General features: G+C 36.2%; 2 protein-coding genes, 1 long non-coding RNA gene and 1 pseudogene across 3 annotated transcripts; 1 reads left to right on the plus strand and 3 right to left on the minus strand.

Moving 5' to 3' along the window:
- Window positions 1–49: 49 nt before the first annotated feature.
- Window positions 50–3,444, minus strand: LOC109005906 (annotated as a pseudogene).
- On the plus strand, window positions 495–2,483 carry LOC109005907. The gene is made up of 3 exons (XR_001998537.2): window positions 495–575; window positions 1,828–2,113; window positions 2,207–2,483. It is a non-coding gene; the product is annotated as an uncharacterized LOC109005907 (long non-coding RNA).
- LOC109005904 lies at window positions 3,284–6,262 on the minus strand. Its single transcript, XM_018984995.2, has 2 exons — window positions 4,022–6,262; window positions 3,284–3,890 (listed from the first exon to the last, which is right to left on the minus strand). The coding sequence occupies exons 1-2, from the start codon at window positions 6,086–6,088 to the stop codon at window positions 3,465–3,467; spliced, it is 2,493 nt and encodes an 830-aa protein (XP_018840540.1). The 5' UTR covers window positions 6,089–6,262; the 3' UTR covers window positions 3,284–3,464.
- A 4,252-nt stretch (window positions 6,263–10,514) lies between these two features.
- On the minus strand, window positions 10,515–17,662 carry LOC109005905 (mitogen-activated protein kinase 15-like). Its single transcript, XM_018984996.2, has 10 exons — window positions 16,855–17,662; window positions 15,243–15,651; window positions 14,953–15,080; window positions 14,746–14,805; window positions 13,649–13,798; window positions 13,388–13,543; window positions 13,094–13,305; window positions 12,519–12,620; window positions 12,239–12,399; window positions 10,515–11,366 (listed from the first exon to the last, which is right to left on the minus strand). Exons 1-10 carry the CDS (start codon window positions 16,876–16,878, stop codon window positions 11,080–11,082), a joined length of 1,689 nt encoding a protein of 562 aa, XP_018840541.1. The 5' UTR covers window positions 16,879–17,662; the 3' UTR covers window positions 10,515–11,079.
- Between the last annotated feature and the right edge of the window lie 2,713 nt (window positions 17,663–20,375).

A 20,375-nucleotide genomic window follows, 5' to 3' on the forward strand; every position in this document is an offset into this window, starting at 1 on the left:
TTTAGAACTTTGATTCAATTTTTTTTTTTTTAATCTGTAAGATTTCTTCATAACTTCCCAGTCTTAAAAGAGAACCAAACATTAAAAAAAAAAAAAAAAAAAAAACAGCCTGCAGAAACATGAACTTGTGATTTCTACCAAGCCCTGAATTGGAGTAATCTTGAAACATAACATGATATCCTAATTTCTCAATCAAACAGACTGAAGCCCATATTATCTTCTGATTCCTCTCTCTTCCACCTTTTCCTCTTTCTTTGGCTCTGCTGCAGCAGGAGGAGCAGCAGCAGCACCGCTGCCACCACCTGTTGCTGCAACTGCAACAGCACCAATACCACCAGAAGGGACAGATGCCAATTTCTCTCTTCCAGATGCAATAAGCTCAGTAATGTCTTTACCCTTTACCTCAGACAAGAGCAGCTCAATCTTATCATCATCAACTTCAGCTCCAACGGATCCAAGGATGTCTTCATCTTTTCTCTCTTTGCTAATTCTAGGTGAAGTTTGCGATCCAATACATGCGAAAAGTTATTCAGAAAAAGGCGAAGTTTGACATAATGGACCTGAACACCATTAAGGTTTAGTCACATCAACCGAGTTGCTTCTTTCTCTTGGGTTGTATTTCTTGCTCTGATTACATTGATAAAAGTGTTGTGAGTTTATGATTATTGTTTCATATATTTTTGCTCATAATGTACAAGAAAGTTTCAGGATAGTTGCCCTACTCGGTTAAAGACAACTTATTTATTTTTATTTTTGATTGATCAAGTTTCACTTGTACAAAATAAATTACTCTATCAAAGTGGAAACACTATGGTATATTTGAGGTTTATGATATACGTTATTGACTGAGTTGAGATTGTAGTTCTAATTCATTTATGAACTTATTCTGTATTGAGTTGTTAATGACCAAACTGTAAATTAAAAATCTGTCTAAAACATAGCCAAATCTGACTATCCAGCAATTACCAAATAATTTCACCCATGAGACGAAATTTGAACCAGTTTAGGGTGATGATAATGAAATTTTTTTCCTGCATCACCTTCCCCCATCTCATTCTATCCTCCCCTTCATCTTGGCTGCATGAGAACCCATGAATGCACTTACTCCACAAGTCTGCTTTAAAGGTGTATCTCATACTGAACCAAGTCTGGTAGACACTAGAGCAATGATTGACCAGTAATAAGTTCAGTTGCAATGGGTCATACACTATGGGTTCCAACTTAGGTACTTTATATGGAGTTGTTTGTTTTCTTTAAATTCCACAAGACCTAAATAGGAAGGGGTTTTGCTTTTGAGAAGTGGACATTTTTTTCCCCCATTGGAGACTACACATAGCCAATGCAATGCCGTCATAATCAGTGCCATATATGTGGCGGTTGTCACCTAATGGTTATAAGCATGAACTTGTTTATGCATGATAACTTCCAGACCCTGTCCATGTTTATCGTCAGTTGGGCTTCCTCATCCTTTAATTTTTGGACACAAGTTTCAAGAAGAGTAATAAATGAACAATGAAGAGATTGGGAGTCAAGAAAATGAGATTGGGTTGGTGGGCTCTTAGTTTTATCCTTTGAAAAACTCTTGGACTTGGCCTGCTATTGCTCTTGTGGTTGTGTAACTAATTTATATTCTTTGATTTGGTCATGCATAAATGTTGAAATTGGGAAGCAATTAATCTTGTAGGGAATGCAAAGTATTTAAGAAGTAGATGTGAGGATAAGTTCACAAATTCATGATGTTAAAAAAATGGAATGACTTTTCATGTTATCCTTTTCAGTGCTTATTTATTGTTGTTTACCCTGCTCCACTTTTGCCTTTTACTATAGGTGGCAAATTCTTGCTTCGTTCCAGTTTTACTAGGGCATGCCATTGATGATGATTTCATACGCCCCCACCTACCTTCCCATTCAATCCATTGTTTGCTATGTGAGGCTCATCTTTTAATGAATGCTTTTTGCGCAGGGAGACAAAAACATTATCAAATTTGAGGGTGACCATAATTCTCCACGCCCTCTTGATTCTATAAATATATTTTTCGACAATGTTTTGCAACCTCCAGAGGATGAAGTAGCTGGAGCTTTTTTTGATCCTATGGATGATTACTTTGGTAAGGTAAACACCAATAGATCTGGTTGTATTTTTTCTGTTATTCAAACAGCCAGCTTTCATAATGACAACCCTTCACAATGGTTGCTATACCCTCAGGGCGGTTGGAGAAATGTTCATGAAGTAGGTAATGACCATGGATCTTCTGCTACATCTAAAGGCAAGACTCAAGTACCTAGTCTCTCTTTTGCTCTCAAATACGGATATCTTTCATGATCTTTATTCAGCAACCGCTCCTTTCTTGTATCTCATTGATTTCTATAAGTTGCAGAGCCAGCCACAAGCAGTACAGCAGATGCCATTACAAAACTCCGTACTAGAAGACCAATGAGTAGGACACAGGTTAGTGATTGATTGGTTTTCTTTTTGTGCTTAGATGTCAAACCAATACCCAATACAGAAGGTTGACCGGAATACCACTTTGTTCAAACCAGTTATATTCAAATTTAGAGTAACTCAACAGTAGTGTTTGTTGGTTGCCAAATGTTTAGGGAACAATTTTCAGGATCCCCATCCACCCAACTCTCTCTCTATCTCTTTCTCTCTACCGATGCATTTGCTCATCGCACATGCACATGGTTCAACCGATTGGAGATTTTAGAACTTTGATTCAATTTTTTTTTAATCTGTACGATTTCTTTATAACTTCCCAGTCTTAAAAGAGAACCAAACATTAAAAAAAAAAAGAAAAAAACAGCCTGCAGAAACATGAACTTGTGATTTCTTCCAAGCCCTGAATTGGAGTAATCTTGAAACATAACATGATATCCTAATATCTCAATCAAACAGACTGAAACCCATATTATCGTCTGATTCCTCTTTCTCTTCCACCTTTTCCTCTTTCTTTGGCTCTGCTGCAGCAGGAGCAGCAGCAGCACCGCCGCCACCACCTGTTGCTGCAACTGCAAGTCTGCAACAGCACCACCACCACCAGAAGGGACAGATGCCAATTTCTCTCTTCCAGATGCAATAAGCTCAGTAATGTCTTTACCCTTCACCTCAGACAGGAGCAGCTCAATCTTATCATCATCAACTTCAGCTCCAACGGATCCAAGGATGTCTTTCAAATTCTCAGCTGAAGGGCTGATGTTCCCTCCCAAAATAGCCAGCAAATACGCAGCTATCACCTTCATTTTACTTTTTCTATGAGGGCTAGTGAATCTGAGACAATGGAAATGAATGCAACACAGTCAACTTTGATTCAATTATTGGCATAACTTGATATGATTACATTCCATCCTTATTACTTGGATAAAAAAGAATATCCTGAAACTTTATGTGTACATATTTACAAGATAATTTTATCTGCAGATTTGAGTTGACATGGATTTGATATCCATATCCAACACACAAAATTTTACAACTCCTCCAGCAACTTCAAAGCAATTTCAACAAGTGATTGGATTGTTGTGCTGTGCCGATTAAGTCCGACAGTACCGGAGAAAACATTGAAGCTTTCAAGCTCTGCTGTGGTCTCCAACACATCCTCCAGCACCTTCTCCATTCCCAGATACTTGAAAATAAGTACATTGGTTACTTTGTCTCTCATCATCCATATCGCCAACTCTATGGCAAACCTCCTTATTCTTGGAATTTTGACTGGTGGACATTGGTGTTTCTTCAGAATCTTGACTAATTCATCAGCCAATTCAGCCTCAGTTATTCCAGCTCTCTCAAACATGATGCTCGACTCCTCAGGTGTCATGAATTTGAAAGCATGTGCTGCTAGTCCAAGCATCACTTCCTGTAGTTTGTTCTCTTCTGACATGATTGCCTGAAGCACCTGCAATAGGAGGGGAAATGGATTCAGATTTTTTCAAAGTACGTATCAAAATTGTAGTGTTGAATGATAAAAGTGAAATCTTGTATGGGAAAGAAAATGCAGGATTCATAGTAATTGTAGTAAACACTAACTGTGGGTGCTGCTGCTGTTACTCCCTTTAGGTGGTTGAAGAATTCATCACCACTGTAGGTGCATAAATTTCTTAGAATTCTTGCTGCATTTACACGAAGCAATGGAATTTCCAGTGCTCCTACAAGTCTTTCTTGTACATGCAGCTTCAAAATGCGATAGCAATTACTTCTGCTGTCTAAAGCCAGCATTGCTAGTGCTTCTCCCGCTGCAATTCTTACATCATTTTGACTCTCCTGCATTCCCTCTTTAAAGAAAATGTTAAACATTTCTTTAAGAACTCCACCTGTGCCCCCAATCCTCTCGGATGCATCCTCTTCCAGTGCGAGACTAGTTAAAATATCAATGCCAAGTTTTTGCAGCATTTGGTGTGTTTCTCCATACCGAAGAATATCTCTAATGTTGCTGATGGTAAAAACAATCTCGGAAATTTCTCTTCGGAGATGTTTTCCTGTGGCACCCGTTGTGCTTGCCAGCATCTTCACCACTTGCAAGGATCGTTTCACAGTCAGAATCTGAGATGCTGCAACATTTTCATCCTTCAACAGCTTTTCTTCAGTATGAGTAAAATCTATGATCTTTGGTAGGAGACCCCTTGTATTTCCAATCTTTCCACAGTTATCATGATCACGTGCAAGTTTCTTCAAAATACGAAGTCCTAAATCATTAAAGGTCCAGAATCCGTAATTTGCATGGTCAATGACGATTTTCTTCTCGCTGATTTCGTCAGCTGTATCATTGCAGCTTCTGTTGGTTTGGAGCAAAGATGATATTGATTCCATGGAACCAGGAATGCCAGCAATCCGAAGGGAGTTCTGCTTTTTGCCTGCTAGACTTGACAATATTTCTGCAGCTGATCGCCTGATCTCTTCATCTTGTGGATCTGTCCAATTCAACATCTCTACTAATCTCTCTATCACAGATAAATTTATCCCTATTTTTTGGAGGGTATCATCAGAAAACCGCTCATTCAATGCAAATTGTTGAAGTATTCTAACTCCGATGAGCTGCTCATCAGGGGAATTTGAATCCAAAAGATCCATACCAAAAGTAACCATATCCATTTTCAAGCCATCAAAAATGCTTCCGTTTACACATCTTGAATAGGCATCATAGAAGAACCTTTTAATGGAGACCATACCTGTAATTCCGAACTCGCACTCCTTATTCACTTCATCCAATAGTCCACAGTAGCTGACCTTCCACTCCCAGAAAGCTTTCTCAATTAGAAACAACATCGCCTCCGCTAATGCCAAGGCATAGAAAATGCTCAGAGCAGATTTCCGATTCCTCTTATCCGTATCTTCTTTTCCAACCTCTCCATAGTTGTGCTTGACGAGCTTCATCAATGAGAGGACAACACAGGCTGTTGCAGATAGAAGTTGGAGCCAATAGAGAAACTTGCTGACATTTCTGGAGAGGAAAACCCACTGAGAAAACGGTAGAAAAGGAACATCTGAACTTGCCCATCTCCTAGTGGGCATTCTTTGGCGATCCCTTAATCCGGGTCTTGCTGCATCATTTGTTTCTGTTGAATCTCTTGTGCGTTGACTTCTTTCCCGCAGAACACGCACTGGATGGAATATTGACTTCAAAGTTCCGATCAGGAAGTGCGAGCTGGACCTCAGAAAACCGTTGATTCCAACATCTGCGATAGACCATGTGGCTTGGTGCTGCCATTCAAGCTCATGGCTCCTGCTGAATATTCTAGTTCCTTCAACCACAAGGATGATGGTGATGAACCAGAAGTCGGTTTTATCCAAAGTGATAGCGAAACCACCCAGAAGAACGACCGTTGCCCAGATGAACCCTAGAGTTCCAAGGCCCGTAGCTGCTTTCTCAAGAACTGCAAGACGGAGAGCAAAGAGAGTAAGCTTCTTTTCCGGTGCACGAACTGCTGGTATTGCCGGAGAAACAGAATCTGCATTGCTGCTGTACTCTCTCTTCCCAATGCTGCTCTGGGGTGCAAAAATTGTGGTACCCGAGCTGAAAGTTTCGCCGACCTTCTGAGACTCAGCAATCTGCAGATGAATGCTTCCATCACCATGAGCAGAATTTCCACGATTCATTGTTGGCTGGTTCTCCAAACCAGCTTGGAAACTAAACTCTTCCTTTCTTTGAGATGAACTGGGTCGAATCCTTAGAAAGATTTTGCAGTTGTGGGCTTATAGATTCAAAGTTGTAGAGAGAATTTGTCTGTTTTGGTTTGAGATGTCCCGGAAGGAATGGAAAACTGGTGTTTATAAAGATGAGATGAAAACCAAAATATACTTGGGGCTCACGTTTCGAGTAGCGTAAAAGTCTGTTTGACTCGCTTCCTCGTAGGTGTTTTTCTTGTCGGATCCACGTTTCTCTTTTCTTTAGAAAAATAATTTCTCAATAATATTTCAAGCAAAAATACCTAAACACCATTATTGAAAAATTATTAAAATTATGACACAAATTTCAAATAAAAAATTTAGTTAATTTCCTTTTAAAAATGTATAAAATTTGTATAATCATCTATTTTGATATTATCTATTGAATTTTAATTAATAATTTTATTATTATTTATAAATTATTTCATCTCATTTTATTTTAACTGTATAATCAAAAGAGGTTTAAAATTATAGCTAATACTATTCTATTTAAAATTAAATACTAAATTAAGAATCCCGAAAGTGAGTTTTTAGCTTTAACTTGCATAAGATGGGTTCAGTTGTCACTAGAGTCAAGTTAAAGAAGGCTCAAATGGTCCCAAAACCCTACCGTTTTTTAGTCTTACACGTAAATGGTTCAGTCAACTATGTCTTTGAAGTGTGTGTTCCTTCTATCTTTCATTTTTTCTGGTCCAGTCAGACCATACACGTGGCATCGGCCCTGTCTGGTCCCACAGAACAACTACTCATGGCTTCTAGGGGACAACGTTTCTCTTGCGTGCTGTCTTTTAATAAGGATAAAACACGAGCAATACAAAGGATTATCTGGATCTCATTATTAATTAAAAATAAATAAAAATGCCATTGGCTGAGTCTTCAAAGCTTATTAAATTTCATCATAGCTGGCGCATGATGGCCTAATCATTTCCTACCGTCTAATGATTTTTCAATGATGAAATAATTGGCTTTGATAATTATTAGTGATTTGGCGTACTAAATTGTAATATGTCAAATCACGTATCAATGATTTTTTTAATTAAAAAAAAATTCATATCATTTCATTATATCTTACATGTTAATATCATGCGTAATTTAGAGCATGAACTCACTTCTAATAAGACTTTTTTAATTATTAATTTTCGATTGAAGTTATGGTAACTAGGAAAAATTGTTAATGCACACATCAGTTAGTTGATGCCTCCCTCTTTCCAACCGGCTAGGGAACTCCCGCATAATGGTGCAATAAAAAATTTTATTCGCCCTCTCTCTCTTCATTTCGGTCTAGGATTTTTGGTATTGTGTCGTTTTTTATGAATTGGCCTCCTGAGGTGCTTTCAATGAAATATTTGCTTGTTTACGGTAATGTTAAAAATAATTTTTCTGTTTTGAGATTCTTTTGGTTTTGTTTTGAATGCTTGGAAAATGAGTTTCATGAAAGTTAAATGCATATGAGTTGGCAAGCTGACCAGTGAGGGGCAAAGTCTCAAGAATGGCTCTTCTCTTATGTGTGGCCGAGGTTAAGAACAAGAACAAGCATTCTGTTATAAAAAAGGGGGATGACCCAATCTGTTTTAAAAAGAATACCCATAACAAAAATTTCAGTGAATGTAGATGAGCAAGTTCTAGTAAAGGGGGATGACCCAATCTATTTTGAAGAAGGGAAAGAAGATGAAGACAAAATTTCCCTCCATTTTTTATGTTTCAGTCGATTTCTCATTTCTTATTTTTTAATATACGTGGCAAGTCGATTTTCTGGGGGTTCCCACCCTTGTTGCCTGTAGCAAGATTGATATTAAAATCACATAAATGTTGCACCCTTTCCAAAGCTTTTATCTTAATTGTGTTTGGTATAATTTGATCAGTAAAAAAAAAAAAAAAATTATTTTATTTAAATTTCACACCATTTGGATAGGAAGGTATTTTGAGATATTCTGTGAATAATAATGATAAAATATTAAATAATAGTGAAAAATATGTGAAAAGTAATAATAAAATAATCTATAATAGTAAGATATTCTCTCAAGACCTCAGTACCCAAACTAGGCCTTGACATTGCTTGTCAGTCACATTGCTTGTCAATCACGATAATTGATATACAAGTTTTAAATAATTTAAAAATCAACTATTTAAATAAAAAAATAATTTAAAATATGAGCAATGCTAGATACAAACGTGAAGTGTGCAAGTACCATACAATCATTTTGAAAAAGAGTGAGATCTATTATTAAAAAATTAATTTTTTTTTATTTGGATCTTATATTTACTCACTTTTTTTTCGAAAAGATTACATGTATTTACGCACTCACGACTACAAATATAATTTCTCTTAAAATATATCAACAAAAAGATGAAGAAAAGCATCTCTCTTTGTTTTATAGTCAATAGAAATAAATATTGGATAACAATATGTACATTACCACTTTAATACTGTAAAAGTAAATATATTTTAGGATGTAAGTTTCAAAAACGAAATATAACTTTGAATATATGGATATCGCATCAATGGTGTTGTGTTACAAATAACATTATTCATTCACTTGAATAAATGAGTGAACACTCTACAGGTGTTGGGAGCTGATTGAACAGTAGGTTCAAAATGTATTGGTATTAAGAGCATAAGTTATGACTTTAAGGTAAGTATGCCCCAATCCAGAGCGAATCAGAGCAACTCTTATTTTTACCATTTTGCTCTTGCTTAGTTGGAAACCAATTGAGGGCAAAGTGGCAAAAATAAAAGATTAGAATTTTTTGCTCGCGGGCTACCTTTGGTACTACCACGACCTTCGGGTATGTTTGCCCAAACTTGTGGCGAATCAGAGCAACTCTTATTCTTACCACTTTACCTATGCTTTGTAGGAAACTAATTGAGGGCAAAGTGGCAAAAATAAGATGTTGGTGTTTCTTGCTCACGGGCATCCTATTGTACAACAATGACCTTAGGGTAAGTATGCCCCAACCCGGGGAGAATCAGAACAACTCTTATTTTTACTACTTTGCTCATGCTTTGTAGGAAACCAATTGAGGGCAAAGTGACATAAATAAGAGGTTGGCGTTTCTTGCTCGCGGGCGTCCTATTGTACAACCATGGCCTTAAGGTAAGTATGCCCCAACCCGTGGCGAATCAGAGCAACTCTTATTTTTACCATTTTGGCAATGCTTTGTAGGAAACTAATTGAGGGCAAAGTGGCAAAAATAAGAGGTTGAAATTTTTTACTCGCCGGCATTCTAAGGTACTACCATGACCTTAGGGTAAGTATGCCCCAACCCGGAGTGAATCAGAGCAACTCTTATTTTTACCATTTTGCCCTTACTTAGTTGGAAACCAATTGAGGGCAAAGTGGCAAAAATAAGAGGTTGGAGTTTTGCCTAGTTATGATAACTAGGAAAAACTGTTAATGCACACATCAGTTAGTTGATGCCTCCCTTTTTCCAACTGGCTAGGGAACTCGTGCGTAATCGGTGCAATAAAAAATTTTATTCTCCCTCTCTCTCTTCATTTCGATCTATGATTTTTGGTATTGTGTCGTTTTTTATGAATTGGCCTCATGAGGTGCTCTCTCAATGGCATTAAGAAAGCGTCTTGGTAGATAAGTAAGGAATGGATTATATTTTGTAATTCTGTTAGATCAAACGAATGAGATTTGTGCTTTTGAAATGAAATATTTGCTTGTTTACGATGATGTTAACAATATTTTCTCTGTTTTGAGATTCTTTTGGTTTTGTTTTGAATGTTTGGAAAATGGGTTTCAAGAAAGTGAAATGCATATGGGTTGGCAAAGTCTGAAGAATGTCTCTTCTCTTATGTGTGGCTGAGGTTAAGAACAAGAACAAGAAATCTATTTTGAAGAAGGGGTTTGACCCAATCTGTTTTGAAAAGAATACCCATAACAAAAATTACAATGAATGTAGAGGAGCAAGTTCTAGTGGAGGGGGATGACCCAATCTATTTTGAAAAAGGGAAAGAAGATGAAGACGAAGACGAAATTTCCCTCCATTTTTTATGTTTTAGTCGATTTCTCACTTCTTTTTTTTTAATATTCGTGGCAAGTCGATTCTCCGGGGGTTCCCACCCTTGTTGCCTGTAGCAAGACTGGTATTAAAATCACATAAATGTTGCACCCTTTCCAAAGCTTTTATCTTAATTGTGTTCGGTATAATTTGATCAGCAAAAAAAAAAAATTATTTTATTTAAATTTCACGTCATTTGAGTAGAGATATATTCTGAAGTATTTGAGATATATTCTGAAGTATTTTGTGAATAATAATGATAAAAAAAAAAAAAAAAAAAGGTCGATTCCCCACTTGATGCATTTATCAGGCATTTCTTTTCTAAAATTGGCTCATGAAGAAGCAGCAATGTAAATGCAAATACAGACGGGTACTAAATGTGTATTATAGAAAAATATCACTATATCCAGTTATTGCAACAAATTTCACTGCTCAAGATGTTTTAGTGAATAAAGATCCCTGTTTGGAGTACAAAAGCTAAGATCAAATTATACAACCTACAGTTATGCAGAACCAAAGAAAATATTAATTTCCTTGCAAAGAATGAGAGCAAAAGAAATTGACTTGGAAGTCAATCGATAGCTTTGCCTTCTCCTATCCATGACTATGCGCATCTGCCATATCTTGGTTTCTGCTATGAATCAGAGAGCAAGTACAAGGACAAGAGTGCCCGTGAACCCCATGAAAATGTAAAAATATCAATGCAAATTGCAACTTGTAGCAGCCACTTTACCGATGAATGTTCCACTTTCCAAGCACCTATGCAAGTTCATAACACCGATGGAATTATGTTGTCGAAGCTGGAGAGTTAATTGTGCAGATCAATCTGGGATCAGGAGTGATTCATTATCCCACAAAATCAGTAGGATAATATCAAGCAGGCAGGAGATCAGCACAAAATGAACATCACCGAATCAAAACCAGTTACCCCCAGGTCCATCTTGTGCAGCAGCAGCTTTCCTTGATATGTACTGAGGCTTTGGCTGCAGCCCATTAGAGCTTTCAACCCCATCATCTGCACCCCTATCATTATTACAGGGCGGGTTTCTTCTTGGATATGAGCAGTTTGAAACTGTATATTGGGTCCTGCCAGCTGGATTTCTAACCATTCTCCGCTGTTCAAGAGTTTCGGCTGTTGCAGCCACTCCACAGTTGTACCGCAACACTGCACCAACAACTTTCCCAGGCCTTGCAGAAACTCCTGCAGGGTAGTACATTCATAATCAGAGTTGGTACACTATGTATTAATATAAGCTGAGTATACATGGTCTAAGGTTATGTGAGAACCAGAGGTGGGACAAGAAATGAGAGCAGCAATTTTAAAGTTACAGCTTTGAAGTAGTGAGCTAGCTTATCAGAAATGTATTCAAGTACAAACGTATTCTTAACTGTATAAATCTGTATGTATCGGTATAAACTAAGGAGAAAAAATTATGAATCAAATCCAACAAAGCCTAGTAAATAGGATTATACATAAACACCTTAAATCAGAAGCAGAATGCAAAGGTGTGGATTCAAGACAGGATTTTTAGGATTATTTAATGCATCTAAGACTTCTGGGTGCACCGTTAAATTTCGCCTTCCAGATTGAGGATTGGAGTTATCAGTTCAACACTTCCATCACCATCATGTCAGCACACATGCTTCTGTAAGATAATTGTATTATAAGCTAAGCTCAGTCCTCTAATATGAATTGATCCTCAAAAGATGTTGAAGAGATCCATGAACCCGAGTGCAATTTATATCAGATCAAAACTAAGCTGAGTTGAGTTTAAACTGCAACACGTAAGATGGGAGGCCTATGACAGCTGTATTCCAGCATTATCTACATTTTGTTGCTTGCATATTTAGTAAAACACAAATCCAAAATATTAAAGAAAAATAAAAACCAAAAGAGATGGAAGAAACTCGTGTGCAAGTATTTGTCAAGCATGGGAGAACAAGAATGAAGAGAATCTTACCAGAATACTCGTTCACACACTTTTATAACACCATTCCACTCAAAAGAGAGAGCAAACAAGGAAGTAATTACAAAAAGATGTAAATGATACGCAACAGCTACAGAATACACACCTTGGATACTTTGAGGAACTTGTAGTGGAAGCTGTGTCATAGGAATCCCACAAGTCCGGTCCGTATGTGACCTCTCAATTTCTTTGATGGAACACTTGGAGAGATCATCTGCAACCTCTGCTGAATTTTGTACTGCACTATCTGAATATAATACACATGGCCTGCAGGTACAACCCCTTTATCAGACTAGACAAAGCAAAATATGGATAGTAGGCAGCCCCACAGAAGGATTTAGGAGGAAATATGAGAAACACCCAAAAAAGGGATTTTAGCAATGCACCTGGGTAATGATGCATGTTGCCTCTCAGGTGGAGCAACAGGACTGCCTTTTCCATAATGCTCCTCAAGATAAGCAAATTGCTTCTTAAAATGGTCAACAACACTGCATGAGGGAAAAAAATATTCAAATTGAACTTAGGTCACCATTGACAAATTAGTGCAAACTTGAAAATATTCTGAGCACAGTATGGTGCCATAGCATCTTTGCATTTGGATTCATTTTGGAGGCCCTGAGTCCCATAATTTTTATCAATATAAATTTAATCGAATTATGTTCTAGAATCACCAACCAGAAAACAATTTAGCCGAATTCACATTCCATAGTAAATTCAATTTAGAAAAATCAAACAAAGCCAGGATGTTAAAGGCATGTGCATTTAAATTGTAAAAGTAGAACCAAGGTACGTTTAACAATAAACCTTAAGCATAAAAAAAGAAAGGCCCAATATCTCAAAATAAGTATGTGATCTAACCGTCATGGCCATAGGCAAGGAGATCAATATGATGGTATGAAATTTGTTTGCAAGACAACAAAATATGGGTTGGGGGGTTCATACCAACTTTAGAAAGGAATACCTTGGATACATAAAGCTTGTTGGCTCTGCTCCCTCCAAGTACTCTTTCAGCATCTTTGGATGATACTCCAGAATCTCTTGGTATATAAGATCTCGTACATCTTCTTTTGTTATCCTTCGTCTCTCAAATTCGAATTCCATCTTTGTAACTGGTTGAGCAGAAGGCTCCCTCTCTACCTTGGCCAAGCCCTTAAAGTATAGATCAGCAAGAGCCTGACAACACGAAACACATTATGCTCTCTGAGAAGGAAAGATGGATTCTAAAGAGCAAGAGAAGAGGAATGAAAATTTTTACCTCTTCAGCAGTAGGTCGATCCTTGGGTTCAAATGCCAGCATTTTTTCTAATAAACGGAGTGCAAGTGGATCTGCATTTGGGAACTTGTGGGAAAAGGGAATGGGTTTCTTCTTCCTCATGCTGCTTAAGTATCTCCGAGCCTTCTCATTGCGTACCTATTTGGGTAATACCAACAGTTAGGTAGATATAATCATTATGGATAAAGACATGCAACAGAACCAATAACGGATTCAAATCCATGTCAAGAATGAGAAACAAACCCTGGCAATGGCTTCAGCAGATGGCGTTCCCAACAGATCAGTCATCAGATCTAATTGATGAACGACATTTTTTCCAGGAAAAAGAGGTTTTCCAGTCAAAAGTTCTGCAAAGATGCATCCAATGCTCCATGTATCTATTGCTGGTGTATACTGGAAACAAAACACTTTATGCTCAGGAGAGGAGGACATTGAGATTGCAAAATATATATGAAACTATCAGCAGGTAATAATCTATTCATAATATCATTTCAGAAGGAACTACAGGTAAGGTGATTTTCAGGAATTGATCGAATTGAAAATCCTTGGTATTAGGATTGTAGGGGAAATAAACTATATGGGTAAAACCTTGGCTAAAAAAGCTTGTCAAATCATTGAGAGGATAATCAGAAAACTGTGAAGTGCTTTTCATAAACCCTTCAGAGTAATTGCCTCAACAGATGGGAGCTTGAGCTTAGGTGTTCTTCTCATTGGTTGTTTAAGCTATGATTTCATGGGATTATAAAGCAAGTTCACTAGTCTTACCAATTTTTCCAACAGCGTGCACATTTTATACCTAATCTTTCCAAACACATGCCATGTACCCAATTTACTAAATACGAACATTTGGTTGAGTTTCTTGTACAATTTACTATAATTACTTTAAATCTATCTCAAATGTGGTTCTTAAAAATGTTCCAGATCATAGCTCTAAAGCAAAAAATATGTTCAACAAAGTCCAATCCAGAGTAGAAGCAATCCAAATTGTATAACACAAACGTGACTAGTAAGTGAAGCATCTTGTAGTTCCGCTTCTTGCTCTAAACATTAAGAAAGAGGCTAAGAAGCCAGGCAAGGCAAGAAGAGGGTGCAAGATAGATAAAAGTGTTATTCATTGGATGGGACGGACATAAAAAAATGTACATGTTATATAGTTCACAAAACTCGCTTGAAAAGGGGAGCAACAAGAATGAAATGATGAAAACAAATTATTGGACAGAAGACTTTAACGATATAAAGGGATGGTAATGACTCCATAAATGCAACAGAAGAAAAATCAGAATCTCTGAGGTGAGATTATGCAGCTTCCAAGCAAAGGCAATGAGGTATAATTCTTGCACCTTTGAAAAAAAGGATCCACACAATTCAGGAGCCCTGTACCAACGTGTTGCAACATAGTCCTGCATCCATGATTATTAAAATAATCAATTTGATATAGATATTGGCTAAGTACTAGCCCTTGGTGACTAAATACATAATAATTTCCACAAGTCCAATTCCATAAAAATCACAGTAGTTAATTTGTTTTCTTGGGGGGAGAAAATTACCGTCCAGAATATAGCAGTGGGTGTATCATTAAAAGCTACCCTTGCAAGACCAAAGTCACAGATTTTGAGTTTGCAGTCAGCATTTGCTAAGATATTTTTGGGTTTTAGATCACGGTGAAAGACATTTGCTACAAGACAATCAAACATTAAAGAGAAAAATATATATCAGTCTTGGAACAATTAGTAACCCCTTTGTGGTATATACATTTGCATATGCTATATCCAAAATGTAACCATGTTGGAAACATGTAGCTAGTAAAATCACTACAGTTAAACTATAGGATTATGACCTGTGTGTATATACTTCAAGCCACGAAGAAGTTGATAAAGAAAGAACTGATAATGTTCTCGCGTCAAATCATCATTTGCTTTAATAACCTGGTGTAAATCAGACTCCATGAGTTCAAAAACAACATATATATCTTTGAACTCCCTCCTGGATGGAGGTAAGAGGATGTGCTTGATCTCCACAATGTCAGGATGATGCAGAAGTCGAAGAAGTTTAATCTCACGAAGGATTCGAGTTGCATCAGAGACATGTTCAAAGATTTCATTTATTTTTTTAATTGCGACCTTCTCTCCAGTGTGTGTATCGTATGCAGAGCAAACAACGCCATAGCTTCCTTTTCCAATTACTTCCTCAATTCTGTACCTGCTCCCCTCACCATATTCCGTGAAAAAGTCCACATCCACCGATGACTGCATCACCACATTCAATCATACAATTTGATCACCAGCAGAAATAGAAAAATGTAGTTATATGATCTGCAACATAATTTGATTAAAAATATGCCTCTGCTAAACCCAATTTACAACAGTTTGACATATGTACCGCTGACTATAAACATGCCTACTACCAACAAGATTTAACACTGATAGCCCACATAATAGTTTACCTAGAGAGGAAATGGTCAATGAAAGACTATTAATGGTCATCAGACTTAGTATGCAATAACTGATTTGGCATCAGGCATTCTATAATACGACACCTACAGTTTAACTTAACTTGCACGCTTGATGTAATGTAAGTATCAGAAGAAATGTCTGCCCCAATATGCTCAACCTCATCAAATTGATTACTAGAATGCTTCATAAGTGATCTATAAGACAATGTCAGCTGTTTTTCGCCCCTTCTTGGTGAAGGAATTATAACTGTTATAAACTGTGAAACCACAGCAGAACTAGATGACAAGGGAGCACGACTCAGTCAATCACTAAAAGAACATCATTGCTGGTTCTCACAATGAGAACAATGCAAGAAATAGAATTTCAAGATCCCATAGTAACTTCAGAACTGACAATTTTGAAAAGGAAGAGAGAGAGGATAAGAACATGATATTAGAGGTTGCTTATTTCCATGGCCCAAATAAAAAGGTAAGTAAGATAACGAATCTATAAAAAGGTAACCAAAGTCCAAAAATCTATATATGTAATCCCCTCCTAAACTGGGCTAAAATGCCCTCCTCGAAATTTGCCTTGCAAAAAAAAAGAAAAAATTCTCACGCCAGACTTTCAATCCCAAACTAATCCTTAAAAAGAAAACAAAATTAAAAAGTGTAAACCATTCAATTTTCATATGACGAGTAAACTAGTGGGACCTCCCACGAAACTGCAATGGCATAGCATCTGGCATAGAAGCTGAACAATGAACAGTACAGGTTTTTCTGTTCCATCCTCGCGAATCATACCCGCAATATAAAAAGCATCCCGTTAAAAATGGACCATACAAATTAGAATACATTAATGAACTGCATAAGAAAAAAAAATTCCCGTCGAACGAGAGCGATTTGATTCCATTTAAAAGTAGATACAAGAAATACAAAAGCATTTCTTGAATCTTCAATACTCACTCGAACTTGAACCAATAATACAAGTAAATGTACACAGAAGCTGTAAATTTACCTTTCTTCTCTGGTCACGCTGCATCTTGGCATCAAAGCATTAAAATCCTTTAAAGCAATAAACGAATGGCGCATCTAAGGCCTTGATTTCACACTCAAAACCCACCCAGATCAAACCGAGAGAAATTTCAATGTCCCAGAAACTCCAATCACCTTAATAATTTAAACTGGAACTCTAGCGTCTAGATCAACAGGAAATAAATTAAAAACAACAACAAAAGGTGGTGGTGAGGAAAAACAAAAGAAGCAAAAGGTGGAGCCAGAAACGGCAAAAGGAGTCTTAGAGCAAAGATAGAAACTTTTGGGGGTTGAACTAACGAATAAAGACTTAATTTCTAGCCAAAACTGAATCTAATGCAGAAGAAAGGAAAAGGAACATTGAACGGCCAATAAACTTGGCGGACGTCTCTAAATGTAGCTGGAGACGAAGAGGTAGCGGATCATACAGAGAAGTGTGAGTCTTTCTAAGATGATTGTCTAACGTAGCTGGATAAAAAATAATAACTTTGGCGGATCAAAAATGGCGATAATCTCTAACGTCTTGAGAAATATATATATCTATATAAATACATATATACTAAGTATATGTATGTATAGGAGGAAACCGGGTTTCCAGAGCAGAATGGACGTGCTTTTTCTTTTGGTGCTGAAAAGTATAAATAGAAGTGGCAGAATGATTGCGGTTTGTGACAGGAAATTCTGAAAGTGCTTTCGGATGATCCCAGACACAGAGAGATGGAAAATTTCGCGAAAATGTACCCCAAGTTGAAAGCTTTTTGGAGCATAGAGAGAAGGGATGAAACGGAAATTGTTTGATTAGATAAAGACATAAAGTAATCAAAAGCAAAAAAACAAAAAACAAAACAGAGAAAGAAATTAAGCAGTGGGATCGGGAGAGGCGCATTATCAGTTGCCAATTGGGTCTTGGAAAGAGACCTCTTTGCCACGCCCACACATGTTGAACCAATTTTCCATAATTCTCTCTACTTCTTCGTCGTTTTGGTTACAGTATCGTCAAGTTTATTTTTTGTGCATCAACTTCACAAGGACAGTACTTACTGTTTGTTAAATTCTTGACAATTTTCAGAACAATTAGAAAGAAATTCTTTGGAGAATTCGGCTCGATGCATGATACCATCCAGAAATTTTCTTTAGTCAATATATACGGTGAAATCATCAAAGATTTTCTTAGTCCTTTCTCTGTAACATCTTATCTATTTCCCTATTAGTGAAATAGAACCTATATGAACATAATATACTAATAGTATATTTGTTATGGAAAATGCTACTTTGACATTTTATTTTGACACTTTTTTTATTTTAATTTTAATTTTTTTTTTTACCTAATGAGTAAAGAAATAACTATTAGTATATTGATATTATTTTATATTTTTTAAAATCTTTTAAAATAATAATAAAAATATAATTAAAAAAATAAAATAAAATAAAAATATCAGTTTGGCCTAATGGTCACTTGGAGCGGTGCTACTCAAGCGGCAGAGTAGCACTGCTCATTTGTTATTCATATCTGACCCTCTAGTTGTTCTGCTTTTTATATGTATAAAAGCATTGTTTGTAGTTTTTGAAAAATGATATTTGTAGTCATAGAGTGCGTAAGTATTATGTATTCTATTTTTAAAAAGTGAGTAAATATAGAACCTATATGAACATAATAATTTTTTAATGGTAGATTCTATTCTTTTTCAAAAAGAGTGCGCGACACTTTCACAATTCATGATTGTATTTAACATTACTCTTGTAATTTTCTAACCATGAAATACATTTTATTTATTTATTTATTTTGTTAATTTTCTCCCAACCCACAATTTAATTTGTTGGGAATAAATTAATCTAATGATGCTGCTTTTGCAAGAGGAGTCTATATCCATTGAAATTAAACTAATAGCATTGGAGAAAGATTCCCACTCCATGGTTGCATGTGCATTACATGGGATCTCCAAGTGGGAATCTTTGATTGAATTGGTAGCTATAAAATATGCACTGAATTATAATTTAATGTTTCATATCCATATCATTATATTTTTGTGTCTATCATGATGTCATTTTACCTTCTTAAATTACTTGTAGAAGGACACCCATTCATATTGCATATTGGAATCTTGGAAAAATGAAAATATTTATAAAAATGGAAGCATGATTGGATGCCATCACAATAATTTTTATAAAAATGTTATAGTTATAAAAAGATTCAAGTATAAGTATATGTAGCTCTATTCTTCCATAAAAATGAAATCATAAATTGACACGACTTTGTATGATAGAGGAGTATAATCGGGGGTGAGTATAAGATAGAACCTCGGGATTCTAGAAAATTTGTGGCATATAAGAACGGTGGTGCTACGGCTAAAGAACATTTTCAATGGAGAGTTGGATTGTAAATAAGGATTTGTTCCTTTGTTTGAAGAAGATGTTAAATATATTTTAAAATAAAAGTAATTTTATAATTTAACGTACCATATTAATAATATTATTAAAAAAATGAAAATAATATTTTCTAAAAGTTTTCACACAAATCAAATGATATCAACCTAAACAATTATTCAGCCGTTTAATATGGATTTTTTGCCACGCCATTTTGAGTTGTAAATGTATAATTTTCTTAAAAGTAAAATAAAATAATATTGAAGTGGATTTTGTTTGGTAATTGGGGATGTGCGTGGCCGTTTAACATGGCAACTAGAACGCACATCAGTATGGCCGTTGCTGCAGGCGTGACAAACTTGTCAGCTGGCACGTATGCCATTAATAAGATTGGATCAAAAAAAAAAAAAATTAATCAACCTTTCTATCTAAATAACAAATCGCACTAACTAAAGTATTAAAACATAATCTTTGATCGATTGAATAAATCTTTTTTTGGCTTTCCACATGGTAGGTTAAGCTAGTCCTTTGCTAAGAAGTGAGATGAGATAATTTTAAATAAAAATTAAATAAAATATTATTAAAATATTATTTTTTAATATTATTATTATTTTAGAATGTGAAAAAATTGAATTGTTTGTTATATTTTGTATAAAAATTTAGAAAAATTATAATGATGAGATGAAACTATTTCTATATCCAGATGTGGCCTAACTGCGTATGCTTAGTATTTCTTTATCTTGTGTGATTAATTTCATTACAATATTTTAAAGTACGTAAATAAGGGTTGGAGACCTCAATAATCACTCAAAAAAATCTTATCTTAGGTGTTAAAAAGTATAAAAAAAATTATGTTCTAAGAAAAGAGTCAAGACGAATCATATGGGCTGGGTTTTTTCCCAGCCTGGAACCCGGATAACCGAGTTCCGGCTCGGAATAACCCCGGGCCAGTACCCGCTTTTTAAAACTCGGGCCTATCCGGCCCGGATGCGAGTTTTTACACCCGATACCCGTTTCAAATCTGTTACCCGAGTTTAGCTATAAAAGGCCTCGTTACCAGCTTACCCGGATCCCGGAGATGCCCTAGCCCCCCACGCCTCGAATCACAAGTCTCTCATCTACTCTCTCTCTCTCTCTCTC

The sequence above is a fragment of the Juglans regia genome, chromosome 12 (assembly GCF_001411555.2).
Source record: "Juglans regia cultivar Chandler chromosome 12, Walnut 2.0, whole genome shotgun sequence".
Taxonomy (NCBI): Eukaryota; Viridiplantae; Streptophyta; class Magnoliopsida; order Fagales; family Juglandaceae; genus Juglans; species Juglans regia.